The sequence below is a fragment of the Maniola jurtina genome, chromosome 17 (genome assembly GCF_905333055.1).
Source record: "Maniola jurtina chromosome 17, ilManJurt1.1, whole genome shotgun sequence".
NCBI lineage: Eukaryota > Metazoa > Arthropoda > Insecta > Lepidoptera > Nymphalidae > Maniola > Maniola jurtina.
The window spans coordinates 5,230,606-5,245,501 of record NC_060045.1 but is presented as its reverse complement, the minus strand read 5'-3'; the positions used below and the strand labels follow the sequence as shown (position 1 = coordinate 5,245,501).

The following is a 14,896-nucleotide window of genomic DNA, read 5'->3' as shown; positions in this document are numbered from 1 at the left end:
TAATGACTTATCGGCATCTTGTTTCGCTATCTCGCTTTCGCTCGCGGCAGTGGGTCTTATCTAACTACTCTCGCTCCCTCGCTTTGTCAGTCTTTGAGCGAAGCGAAAAATCATAGGTCTATGACTGTACCCAGAGGCGGTCTTACCCATTGCGAGGCTCCGGGCAGCAGGTCTTGCGAGGCCCTAGTTTGTCCTTAGTGAACAGTATGTGATGCGAAAGTAGGTCTGGTTGTTTAGTTTAGGTATTTTTCATGTTTAAAGAGAAATGCTAAAGTTATACAAATAAATAGAGTTTTAAAATATTTTACATTGAAAGATTTCAAGAGAAGAAATTAACAAATAGAGAGATAATAAATTTTAAAATTGATATAAGCGGCTTTTCCTAAGACTAAAATTTTTAATTAAAGCACAATAATCTAACGAATGATAAGACCAAAGGGTAAAGATCCACGTAGATTTCCTTATACCTGCTTTCTTTTGATAGCTCGTTTCCTTTTTGAACTACCTGACTCAATTTTTCTACCGGCATCACGATCACGCGAACTCATTTCGTAAATCTTACTTTGAAAATTAAAACATATTTTAATTTTTTTTTAAATGATGTGACCACAAATTCGCGGTTTTCAGATTTATTCCTGTACTTGTGCTAGCACCTGCCAAATTTCATGATTCTATTTGACCCGCCCCGGCTTCGCACAGGGAGCCTACCTGTTCCATAATATAACACAAGTATACCACATTCATACCCATATTTTGTCTATGGAATAGATAGGCTCCCAGTGCGAAGCCGGGGCCGGTCAAATAGGATTCAGTAAAATTGAAAGATCTGGTACCGAGCGCAATTTTTTTGTTTAATACAGATAAATAAGAGAAATATAAACGAGCTCAGCCGTAACAAAATTTTATGTTTCAAAGCACCTCATTCTACTTTTCTCAAGGTTTTTATCCCGGAAAAACAAAGAGTTCCCAGGGGGATTTTCAAAAACTTAAATCCATGTGGTTTAAGTTCGGGTATCAACTTATACAATACAAGCGCGAGCGAAGCGAGCGCAAAATTTTTGATATATTTACCAAAAAAAACCATATTAATATTAGCCAAAGTCCTTTTCAGGGCCCATTTTCTTAGCTAAAATTTGGTATTATTCAGAGATAGCTTGCGCACAGATGCTTTATCCCGAAAATTAGAGTTCCCACGGCGTTTTTAAAACCCGAATCGATGGGAAGGAAGTTTCGAGGTTCAATTAATACAACATAAAAGCGCGAGCGAAGCGAGCGCAAAATTTTCGATATATTTACATAAGAGATTGGTAAATTCGAGCCTTCAAGTCCAAAATGTTGAATTCCAAAAATGCAAATGTTGAATTCTTATAATGTTGAATTTGTTGTGTGAATGTGTTGTGTGAATGTTGAAGTATTTGATTTATCGTGCAAAATGTCAGAAAAAATACCCGAGTACGGAACCCTCGGTGCGCGCGTCCGACTCGCACTTGCCCGGTTTTTTTTAACCGACTTCCAAAAAAGGAGGAGGTTCTCAATTCGTCGGAATCTTTTTTTTTGTTTTTATGTATGTTCCTTGATTACTCAAAGACCCCTGGACCAATTTGGAAAATTTTATTTTGTTTGAAAGGGTATACTGTGCAGGTGGTCTCATATAAATTTGGTGAAGATTTGATGAATATCTTCGGAGATGGAGAACAGAACTCCTCAATGGATAGGAGCAAATCGCTCACGATCAGTGTAATAGCTTAGTAAACATTTTATTTAGGGTTTTAACTGGGCATAGTATATTATAGTACAGGGGGGCCACTAAAAACTGTGAAATAAAAATTTTCAAAAGTAATGTATCTAGGTATGAAGTCGAGCGAGCATATTAAAACAAAATTAGAAATCCAAGAAGAAGCTCGCCCGACTTCATACTTAGGTACATTACACGTGTAGCTAAACAAAAGTAATTTTTTACTTTTTAGTGTTTGTGGTTTTTAAGTCGGTTTTATTTTTCTTTTGAATTTTTTTTTGTGAATTACGTTTAAGCATATGCGAATTAAAAGCTTACTTTTAAGATCCAACATTTTGGGAATTGAAATTCAACATTTTGCGAATCCGACATTTTGGGATCTAACATTTATTAGCAACTCCGAAATTCAACATTTTGCAAATTCAACATTTTAGGAATTCGACATTTTGAGCCTGAAGGCATTCGAGAACTACCTAGTCTATTTTACACTTTCTTTGTCTGGGAGTTTGAAAGAACCCCCAAAACCTTACCAGTAGGTAACAATTTTGTAACTCATACTACAAGCAAAATAATTCTAAGGTGACAAGAACTGACGAACGAAATAAAACACGGGGATTCCCCGAGCGATGAATTAGTTAACTAACTTTATTTTAATTTACCGTTATGTTTTAATCTTAATAAGTAATTAAAGATCAGAATCTAAAGTTTTAAATAAAAAATATAGTTAAAAAATGTATATCACACTAATATTATAAAGGCGAAAGTTTGTATGTGTGTGTGTGTGTGTGTGTGTGCGTGTGTGTGTGTGTATGTTTGTTACTCCTTCACGCAAAAACTACTGGACGGATTTGGCTGAAATTTGGAATGGAGATAGATAATATCCTGGATTAGCACATAGGCTACTTTTTATCCCGGAAAATCAAAGACTTCCCACGGGATTTCGAAAAACCTAAATCCACGCGGGCAAAGTCGCGGGCATCGGCTAGTTTTTTATAATTTGCTCGGGTTGTCGCGCGAGGCCCCTGTAAGAGCGAGGCCCCGGGCGATTGCCCCGTTCGCCACCCCCTAAGACCGCCACTGACTGTACCTATAGGTAAGTTTACAGTGCGATCTCCCTAGCCCTCTAGTGCCCTCCGCCTTGCCCTACACTAAGTAGGTACAAGACGTTCGATGGAGTCATTCTGGCGCCGAGAACTTTATTATGCGTCTGTACTAATACTAACGCTGAAAGTTCTTGTATAAGTGCCAAGTATAGAGACGTTAGTATAAAATTCAGTTTATGAGACTCCATTCCCCCTTAAAGCATCAATCTTCTCCTCGACTGGTCGCTAAGTCCACCTCTCCGCAGCGTAAGTATGAGAAACACAAGAGTTCGAAGATTATCTAATTTGCTTCGTAAAAAAGAGGTCATAATCGCGAAAAATATACTAGTAGTATATTTTTACATGACATAATGAACTAAAACTGATTGATCACAAAATACTACCCTTCATAATAAAGTTCGTGTCTTAAGGCTATTATCATAACAACAGCGGCGCGACGCTCGGAAGCAGATAGCATCGGATCGCGCGCACTGGACAATAACCCTTACCAGCATTCATTTATAATAATTAGCATAAAACACAGCACTGATATGAGTTTTGATATTTTTTCTGCGGCTAATGAGCAGCTTTGGCCTCAAAGTGTCTGATTTATAATGATTAAATTTCGTAATTGGCTTTCCTCTGCGGACTCTACGGCTTTGCTGCTACAAAGGACTGAATTTAGGCCACCGCTGGTTCCAAGCTATTACCACCTATTACTGTTAATGCGATTTTTTTTATTAATACCTAATGAAGATTGAAGAATTATTTTCTATGGATTAATTTTATTATGTCTATACAAATTATTCACTACTAAACTATAACTGTACCTAAATCTATCTAATTTTTAACGAATATGAATTTAGGTCTAATTTTTTAATGTTTTTGTATCACAATGGTTTTCAGATCTTTGACAGCTAGCTATGGTTATATGGTACAGTTATCATCATCTTCATCAACCAACAAATATCAACAGCTGGACATAGGTCTCTTGTACGGAATTAGACATAATGCAACAATTTTACATACATATTATTATTTCAACTTTTCCCAAAACAGATCATCATCTTGTAGGACGTGTAAAGTGTGGTCTAGTTGTGACAGCGCACTTCACTCAATACAACTTTGACCCAAGTAGGTAACTGAAAGGGTGACCGACTTCAAAGGTCTGGATTTGGCCTTTTCGTTTCCTCCATACCTAGAAAAGTACGATAAGTATTATATCTAACATCTGATAATAAATAATCGACAAACCTGAGAGACTAGATCCCGCAGGTAGGTAAGTAGGCACGTAGGTACTCTTCGTAGAGTCGGTCGTATACAGATGGATCTGGAAGCCAAGAATCTTCACAAGAAACCCGTATAGCCCAAACAGAGGTCTTCATACCCACCCACAGTCAAACCTATTCAAGCTTAAACTTGTATTGAATGTTCAACAACATGTACCACAGGAACTTCAACATACACAAGCAGTAACTCCTGAAGGACATCAGTTCATACATCAAAGCTCATACATAACATACACAGAACCTATTCAAAACCTACCTAACTTCCCTCCACGTGTCAAGACACAAGACGTAATTTGACTAATTTGACTGTGGACACCTTGATGAATGATTGTGGACACAATTTCTAAATTGAATTGACAGAACAATATACAATTTTTGCAGGGAGCATTATGAAAGGCAATGATACGTTTAGATTTTAGTTTATTTAGAGATTGTGTATAACAGAATTAACAGAATTGTTTTGTCTAAAATGTTCCTAGATTTCTTTAGCATTTAGTGCCAAACTAATCTTTACATTGGACGCAGCAACGGACACACAAACAACCTAATAATAGATTCGAGTTAAAAAGGTATTTCAATTTGTCTCATAAATAGCTTAACGCATCAACCTACCATGACTGTTTGAAACAAAACAAAGAGAAACGCAGAGAAATGTAGACAATGGATATAGGGTACCTACATAGCTATTTTATAACCGATTCTAGGCAACTAGGTGATCTCAGCGATACAGACCGTATGCTTATCTCTGACTCACGCGCTGTTTCATGCCTCTCTCATAGGAAATTTTTTATCTATACATTATAAGATATTTTTATGATATTGTATAGTAGAAACTAGTTCTTATCTGTAAGTAGCATAAATACTGATATTTTTGAAACGAAGTTTTCTAGGGCAATTTTTTGCAAATTATAATATTTAAGTATTTTTGCATTTTTATGATGGCAGTATGTGGTCACGAATCTCTAACGCCTTTTATTTTCATTAGGTATATTAATGTCAGCATTATGACAAAGTGAATAAATTGTTAGCAAAAAATACGCTGCGCCTCAGCTCCACTCCACTCTGTAGATTACCGCGAACGATTTGCAAGTTAGTAGTAGTACTTAGTAGTAGACAGTAGTAGTAGTTGTAAGAACGATAGTGTAATACACACAGGTGAAGTGTGAAAGTTAAGTCGGTGACTGAAAAGATGAGGCTGGCACGTACTATGAGCATGCATACTTATAAGGCGGAAGAAATAAATCACATTATTAGAAGAATCTTAGCACGTGTTACAAAAGACGAGAAGACCAAAGAAGAGATAGAGGATAAGTATAGTATGTATGTAAGAGCGTGGATAGTGCGTTGACGATAGCTGATAGAAGTGAATGGAAGAAGTCATATTGTGCCGACCCCACATGTATAGGTACATAAGTAGGTATAGCTTGAATAAGTGCAAGAATCATATGTGTAAGTAGTAGTATTACCTACTACCGCTATGATGATTTTGTTGTTTTCTCTTAGTATTAATGATATTCGTTTCCCTAATGTCCTCCGAGCCCTTGACATTAAGGAGAGCGAGTGGCAACGATCACTCCTTTAAGTAAGGTCGTGACGGATCCCGCTGCGAGATGGACCATTGCTGCTACTGTTTGGTTATGCCTATTGCTTTAGTTACGCATTTCATATTGGCAAGGTCAAAACCATCCTGGCTTCAGCTTTTATTTTGTCCACGGTAATGGACCCTAATCCCTAAGTTCTGCACAGTTATCTTTTAATTATTAATTACCTAAGTGTATTACGATGTATAATTAATAATTATACCGATACTTTATTGATTATTACGATATTGACTACTACTAAATTATTAGTTAGTATCTAAATAATAATTTTCATAGATTAGGGCTTAGGTCGTTGATTTCTTTTCTACTAGATAGTGCTTAGCTTTTTTTTATTGCAGGATAGGCTTACGCTTGAAGACAATCATGCTTTAAAGTAAGCTAATGATGAGGCCTAAGTTGAGCGCGTTCGCCTAAGCTATGAAAATAAAGCGATCCTATTTATTTTATTTTAATCGCATCCCTCACTACCAATTTCGCACTAAGATTGTATATCCGCGTTCTTTGCACAAAGGATAATTGTATAATTTTTTCTTTAAAACTCAAAATATTATAAATTTAAAAGAACAAACTTTGGAAGTATTCCCTACAAGTTACAAGTTACATAACAACCGCAGAAGTCTGCAAAATGGCCTTTTTCCCTTGGCTCCACAAAAATTTTAGCTCGCCTTCACCCACATTAGCCCACGGAACTTTGTTTCATGATCAACCCATTTCCGGGTCACTAATAAGCACGGGGTCTTCTCTCAGAATGATGAGATCTCTATTGAGAGATAGTAGCTAAGTAGGCAGCATGTACCTAACATAGCTTTAGATAATAAAATTAATAATCGTAGATATGTAGATAAGTGCTGTTATGTAACAAACGAGAGGTAGGCTTAAGTTTATATTATTTTAAGAATTAACTTTCTGCTCAGTCAATTTACTCAAGAATTTTGTAAGTCATCCCTTTATCATTAAGTAAATCAAGCGCTGAATCGAACTGAGCAGAGTTTTCATCGAACTTTGAAAACTCTGCCGTTACACAATGAAGCCGTGTTTACAAAATGTTGAGTTGTCGGGAATGAAAACACAGTATTATTGTTTCCAAACGTCTGTCAAAACGTAACGACGACGGCCGCATTATGTTTACACCTGTAATTTCTTGTTTTACACCCTATCGATGGAACGAGTCGGCGCCCAACAAGTGGCAATTGAGCATTGAAACATAATCTAAACCGTGCCGGAAAACAATTTGCAAACATAGCGCTTTTATAGAAGTTTTATCAAGGTGCTAAGCTTAAATAATATAAACATAACGATTGAGAGCTTGCGCTACACATACTCGAAACAAAAGAAAGTCAAGAGCGCTGAACCTAAGTACGGCTCAGTAATTTCCCGATGCATAAAATAAAGCTGAAAAGAACACGGTCCGAGACGTCGTTTCCTAATTTACGAGAGCGTTGTGCGGCGAGAGTGCAGATTCCGAGCGCCATCTGCAGGTAACTCTCGACGGCCGAGGAAGCACGCACGGAGCTGGCACGCACACTTGCGCGCGCGCACGCACACCACGCCTCGCCGACTGTCCACCGGCCGAACAATCGATCGTAAATCAGCTTCGATAAAATTATAGGAGGGAACACAATGGATCTCGCCGGGCGACATCTGCGACGCATAACCTGCCCTCCAGCCTTCGCAAAGAGTCCGCTTTCACACACCACCTGCCAGATCCCGCCACCTAACTCTCCGTCTCCGAGATAAAGTCCACATTCGCACGTGTACAGACAACGAATGTTTATTTTGAGAAACTCTCTCCAAGGAATAGTAGCTCCTAAAGATGCAGACTGTAAGACAATAATCGCGTATCGTTCTCGAAACTCTCATAATTGCGAAATTCACGCTTCGCGGTGCGGTACAAAAATAAGATTATGGATTCTGCTGAGTTCCAGCGTTATTGTGATTCGAGGATCCGTCCATAGGTATGTCTGCGAACTTTACGACTGCTATTCCTGGAGGAATAAACCTCGGGCTTATTGAATATTGTTCAGGTTATTTATGGAGGACAGCGTCTTTGTCCGAAGTCTGGGCAGTTGATTTTAGAATTCACCGCAAAATTTTCCGTATCGAAAGCATCTCTTTGACGTTTTTCACTTAAAACATTGATTTGATACTACATTTTTTTTCTTATTTTAAACATAGGTAATATAGGTACAATAGATAAAAAGTATAACAATAGGTAGGATGTCACTCTTCAGGCCATTAACAGATCTAAGCAAAAATTACGTCAATCCTTTGCTCCGTTGCGACGTGTTGAAGGACAAAAAAACAAATCAACACAATTTCGCATTTACAATAGGTAGGTACTTATGGGTAGTAAATACCTAGCTAGTAGCTACTAAACCTATTATCGTTAGGTACTTCTTTTTGGCATAGGTAACCGCGTAAAAATAGACTAGATGCTTAGGTACGTAGGTATGTAATAGGTAAGTAGGTATAAGTAGGTAGGTACCTTACTGATCATCAAAAATCCATTTCAATATTTTTCACCATCAACATAAAACTAACAATTCGCTATCGCGTTTCGAAACAGCTATTCCGGTTCCAGTTTAATGACACGATAAAACCCCAGATATTGTAAATATCAATATAATCACTGAAATATTCATATGTACCCAATACCGTGAAAATTTATAGGTACTCACTCTCACTAATTAGTACCTATACAATATCGGTACATTATCAATGTAATGATGAAAATAATGGTAGATATTTAACCGTCATTTCAACATCAAACTAAGGGCCTACGCAGACGACGGACTATTGTCCGTGAAGGACAAACGTCATTCATCTTTTACCACGGATCGAACCCCCAACCGCTCAAATATGAAGTCGTCATCTTAACCATTAGGCTATCACCGCTTATAGGTAAAGCTATGGGTGGGTACAATCTATAATAGATTAACTATGACGCTGAATGCGGTCACATGTCATCGTGCCTACTGCTAGTTAATTAATATTTAATTAGACCCAGTGTCGATTCACGGACACAAAGCAGCTCATTGTAGGCTTGTAGGTAGGTAGGTATAGATATTTAATGTAGTTTGATACCTACCTATCAATAATACGAGTATTATCAATTCTGTTGTAATTAAATTCAGTACCAATCGCTTGCCGATGAATTACTATTCATCGCGAGGAAACTTGATGCCTAAAAGTTCTCCGTAATGTTCCAAAAGGTGTACCTAGATAATATGTGAAAGCAACTCAGGCGATTGCGGCCTAAACCCTTATCATTTCAAGAGGATTCTCATTTCAGTGAGCCAGCTTTTTCTGAAAAAACCAGGTAAGTAAGTATTTTTAAGTCAATTTAAAGCGCCTTAGACAGGCATCGGTCCATTTTGAAATGGAAGGATGCCTGCGCCACCTACTCTCTACGTATCTCTAACTCTCCACTTAAGTATGTCCCACTCTATTTATAGGGAATGTTGCCCAACGGCCTCGCAGACTAAAAACCTCGTCCCCTTCTCAACTTATCTTTTAGGGGATACCTTTACATTCCATCTGAAAGATGGCTGCTTTCAGGCGCTTCATCATCTTATTTGTAGTTCTTGTCATTTATCAGCCCGCAACATTTCTGGACGTGCATCCCGCTGTAGTTCCAAAATCGGTAATTTATAAGACGACTTATGTGACTACCTGATCTGCCTATCTTGCTCGCACAAGCTTGTGCACTTATCTCCTATCTCCTGCTTGGCTAGTCTCTGATAAAATTGGCCACCGTGGCCGACATTAGGCTAGGAAGAATATTTTATTACATTTATCTACTAACCTAAGTTTTTAGAACCTAAGAACTTATTTATAGAAACGAAAGGTAAGCATATACATATAAAGGTATGTATAAAAAAAGCTGACTGACTGAATTCTACTTACTGACTGAACTGTCAATTCACAGCTCAAACTACTGGACGCGACGATGCACGATGGGGGTAAAATAGGGTTTGAAATGTGTGTAGATACTTACACTTACTTATATGAGTACTTATTCTACGCGGATTCCTTCGCGGGCATAATCTTGTATTTTCATAAATTCATAAACAACAGGAAAAGGTTTAAAGGTACACCTTTATGAACATCGCCATAACATGGTGTGCCATAAACTGCATCGTAAAATAGATGATTGCTTTCACAGAGCGTTGTGCAACCGGGTTTCGGACTATCACGTTGATAACAAACTACCTATACCAAATAGCTAATAATATGGCTGCAGTGAATTCAAATTCAAACGATTTTTTGTAAAATAGTAAATAAATAGGTACCTAAGTACTTAGGTATACCTGACCGACGAAGCTCAACGGAGTGTTACCTAACAGGGCTCTCTCCGTCACTCGCTTCATACAATCGTAGTTCCAATTTCATTTGAATATAGATATTAGTTTCTAGAATATGTCTGCAAAATTTCATGGACTTTGGTTGCTTAATATTCAAATGAAATTGGAACTACGTTTGTAAAAAGCGAGTGACGGAGAGACCCCTCTTAAGCTGAAGTGACAATTATTTGGTAGGGCACATACCTAAGTACCTACCTACTTAGTTCGTAAAACTGATATAAGTTGGGATCCTAGGTGCCGGAAAGGCAACCTTGCATGGAAAAGCGCCAGTGTTGAAGACATTGAAGTCTATCTGTTGATTAATGATGACGATGAATGATGATTATGTAATACTAATTCAATTTTTATTCGTCATTTGCCATCAGCTGAATTTGCAATAAAGCGCAAATCTTCATTACAAAATGAAATAGTAATCTTAAACTGTAAAGTTGATTGATTCAGACAAACCCCTAAAAACCAGTTGAAACAAATACTTACCTATCTACATAAAGTAAATAAACATGTAAATCATTATACCTATATACAAAAACAGAAGCTCAACATGTTTCAAACAAACACATAATGTAAATAAATAATGAAATTCCTCCGTACTCATCCAATGACAAGTGACAACGGAGGGATCGTCCCTCCGAAAAACGTATCAACGTGAAATGTACTTTGTACGTTTCGTTTACGGCACGTAATAGCGTGGCGGTTAACGGAGGATGTCCCTCGCTATCTTGTCAGGCGGGGAACGCGCGGACCAATGGTAGAGCGCGTAGAGCGCATCGCACTGTCTTTATCTTTATACCTACTGCGCATCTCAACAGTCTACGGCACGTAGGCGCGCTACGAAAGTTCTACTGAAAACGCTGAAAGTTTGTTTAATTGACTTTTGGCCCCTTTGAACCCTGTTACAAAATACTTCTTGTCCATACTTTAGTCATAATAATATTATGTAAGTAGGTATTCTTACAGTGTGATTTTATTTTTAGGTAGGTATAGATGTCTGGCCGTCAATCGGCAGAACCGTTGCACCGCTCTCGAAGAAAGTTTGAATTTTGGAGATGGATACAAAATATCAAATTTTTATCCCAGAGACCTACCTACCTAAATTTCACGCGGACGAAGTCGTGGACACCAGCTAGTTAAAGCGTTGTTTTTGTCATTTTCATAAACGTATACTTAGGTGGGCATTTTCTCAATAGCCTAGCTAATATTAGTAAACCATTAGGTACTTACTTACTACATAAATGCGAAAATTGTGTATGTTGGTTTGTCCTTCAATCACGCCGCAACGGAGCAACGGACAGACGTGTTTTTTACATGTTACTTAGTTGAAGACCTGGAGCGTGTCATAGGTTATTATTTATCCCGTAAAATGAAAGAGTTCCCACGGGATTTTTACAAACCTAATTCCACACAGACGAATTCACGGGCATCAGCTAGTTTTCGCAGTACTATGCCTAGATAATGTTAAAAAACCATCGCCCAATAATATGAAATGCGCTCCAAAGACCTTTGAATTATTACTTCGTGCATCCATGGTGCGCTCAATGTAGGTAAGTGAGGTTGGTTGCTCATTGTTAGCGTTCGGCCGTTAGTCTATGTTAGTGAAGAGATAAGGAACCTTACCTTGTGATTGAAGCCGCCTCGCGACTGCTTTCGACCTCATCGCCTCCACCTCTTCGGTAAATAAGATACCCGCCGTAATTACAAATCGATGACCCGTTACCCGCTGAATAATTGAAAAAAAAGTTTGAATTTTGAAATTGGAACGTCCATGCGCGCGCGAGTTAGATCAAGCGCAGTGTCGTCCGGGCGGGCGCCGGGATCGCTTGGCCCCGTGGGATGAGCGGGTTGTGTATGCGGCGTATCACGCGAGCGGTCGACGGGACACTGCGTTCACGTGCTAGGTATGAGCTGCGACCGCGGGGAAAGCGATTTTCACGCGGGAAATGCGATAGTGACCGCGGTGTCTCGACCGCGGCCGCTTTACAACTGTCAGTGGAGACTTCAGGCCGCCGCCTGTGTCCACGAGTTGTGAGACTCATTACACTACCTCCTGTAGCCACTAGCATTTCTTACTAAGGAGCTGGTGGCATGAAGTCCTAACTTCTAAATTCCTTTTTACCCGACTGCGGCGAAGCTCAAAATGAGGGTTATGTGTTTGACCCGTATGTACATGTATAGGTATCCGTTCCTATCTCCGCTCGTAACTACTCAACGGCTCAACCGATTTTGATATATGATAGGTACGTCATTATATTCGTCTTGATGGCACGAGTGTCACAGGACGGTAAAAATGCTTAAAAAATTCAAAATCGCGGATTTTATACGGTTTGATATGCAGGCTGAAAAAGGTGCAATGCAAACCACAGTCGAGGTTTTTTGAAAACTTTAATTAGATAGGTACTTGTTTATCCCACCTGGGTACTACTTGATGATGCAGTCTAAGATAGTAGTGAGCTAACTTGGAAGGGGGCTGAGTTTGTTGTCAGCTTCTTCTCAGACCAGAGCGCGTTTGGAACCCTCGTAGCTTTAGTTTTACGTTTACGTAAGTAGGTAATTAATTATCACCATTACATTGTTATCTTACAGACAATCAAAAGGTGTTCAATGGTACTTATCCAATTTGAATAAATGCAGCCTTAAGTTTGAGTTTGGATGTAGCAGTTTTTATTAAACCCATTACCTTTATTATTGATTTTCACATGACTTCCGTAGTCTACGTAGATGACTATTCAAGAAGATTAACCTAATTTAGACTACTCGCATCCTGAGAAATTCGGACCTATCACCTGTCACTCTTAAAGAAGATTGAAGAAATGGCCACCAGCTCTTTAACTACTCTTTCACCTTGCGTGACACGTTTTATTGAAATTATTACTTGGCCAATGAGCTTCAAGACACGAACGATGTCTCTACCAACCTCTCTCTTTCCTTTACCTACTTGCAATACCTACTCCTATAACCAAGATAACGATACCTTACCTATATTATTACGCATTACTTTAAGTATCAACCTGATGATAAGAAAAACATAAAATACATTGAACTATTTTAATCGAAATGTGGCTTTTAAAGGTAGAGATAGATAGTTTGTGTACTTTTCATAAAATCTCATATGATTTGCTAAACAGAAATCTAATTTAAAATTCGCTAGCTTAAAAATTTGCCTGAAAATTATTCGTTAGTGAAAGTTAGGTAGAAAAGTACTTAGTATATCCAAATCTGTATAGGTACCTAACTAGTGGTATACAAAATATTTATCAAGTATTTACGAGTAGATATTTATTTGCAAATAGAACTATGTAGTATACATATCAATCAATCAATCAATCAATCAGCCTGTTTGCGTCCACTGCTGGACATACTTAGGCCTTCGCAAGACCACCACCACACAGAATCCTCTGCCTTTCTCATCCACCCACTTCCCGCTATCTTCTTAAGATCATCAGGTCAGCGGGTTGGAGGTCATCCCACACTGCGCTTGCTGATACGCGGTCTCCAGTCCAGAACACGTCTACCCCAGCGGCCGTCAGTTCTGCGGCAGACGAGGCCTGCCCACTGCCACTTCAGCTGGCTAATTCGCTGAGCTAAGTCGTCGTAGAGTCTACATCTAATTTAGTAAAATTATGTTACTCGTAAGAAGGGTAAGTTCGTTCACAAAATAAACAGCACAGAGACGAAAGCACACGTGACGTGCAACTTTCGTCTCTTTAATAGTTTCATCTCTTATGGAGAGACAGCCAGCGCGTGCCAGAGCTTCGTTATTTTATAAAAACTGAAAGTTTCTCTGCGTATTGTCCTCAACACAGGGAGGAGCGATCAGTGACTATAATGATTATGTAGTTTTGATCATGGTGGCTTTAGGAAATAACAATTGGGATTGAAGCCTCGATAGCTCAACGGTTGAGGAGCGGACTGAATTCCGAAAGGTACCGCGGTTCAAACACCACCCGTTGCTCTATTGTCGTACCCACTCCTGGCACAAGCTTTACGCTTAATTGGAGGCGAAATACTCCCCGTATTAATCTTGATTAGCATGGCTGATATTCTTTTTTTTTTAAGTTGTAAAAGATTTTTCGTCAAAGTAAAATTTTTCAGGTATCTAACAATATTAACCAGTGTGTTGACATAGAAACACGTAACGGAAACGAATAGAACGGAATTTATTGGTAAGTACGTATTTATTGGTATCTATCCGTACCCACCGAAAGTCACGAAAATCATCTAGTTAGATATAAATGTTTTTTTTGGAATGAAATTCAATATTTGTGCACATGATGACATTTGAAAAACTCCGTTTCAGTTTCAGAACTGCTCCCTCCGAACCTCCCTCCGAAACTTACGAACTAGAAATGAAAATCGATTGTTGTATGAATATGCATTCAGTAAAATAGACATCATCAGTCATACCAAAAGACAAAGCGACTTCTTTCCCACCCCCATATTCATATCTACATCAGGTCATTAAAAAATGGCCAAGGCTCCTAACGACCGTCCGTGTCACGTAACACGCTAATATTTATGTAAATTGCGGAGAATATGATTAGTCGTGTCGCCTCCCCCGCTGATAATCATATTTACGACTCCCTCCCCAAAGGGGGGGCGCTTCCTTGCTTGGGTTTACTTCGGAGAACGGTTTACGTGACTAAACGGGGAGTTACACGGGCGGATTTGTGTTACTTATTTTTAAATGTCGTCTACGAAAGACAATTAAAGGTAATAATAAGATAACGGTTTATATATCTAGACATTCAGGACAATGATTCAATAACACTTTGGTAACATGCTATTCAGTTGATGTGCTATTTCAGCTGTAAAAAATGCTCTGAACTAG

The 14,896-nt window shown here is 38.7% G+C and overlaps 1 protein-coding gene across 2 annotated transcripts in view; it reads right to left on the bottom strand.

Annotated features, from left to right (window-relative positions):
• Nucleotides 1–12,039, bottom strand: part of LOC123873763 (histone-lysine N-methyltransferase MECOM-like) — a 144,335-nt gene extending 132,296 nt beyond the window's left edge. For both annotated transcript variants that reach the window (XM_045918782.1, XM_045918783.1), the window contains exon 1: nt 11,686–12,039. In XM_045918782.1, coding sequence (XP_045774738.1) covers nt 11,686–11,725 — 40 coding nt within the window. In that variant the 5' untranslated portion in view covers nt 11,726–12,039. The remainder of the gene's footprint in view (nt 1–11,685) is intronic.
• Between the last annotated feature and the right edge of the window lie 2,857 nt (nt 12,040–14,896).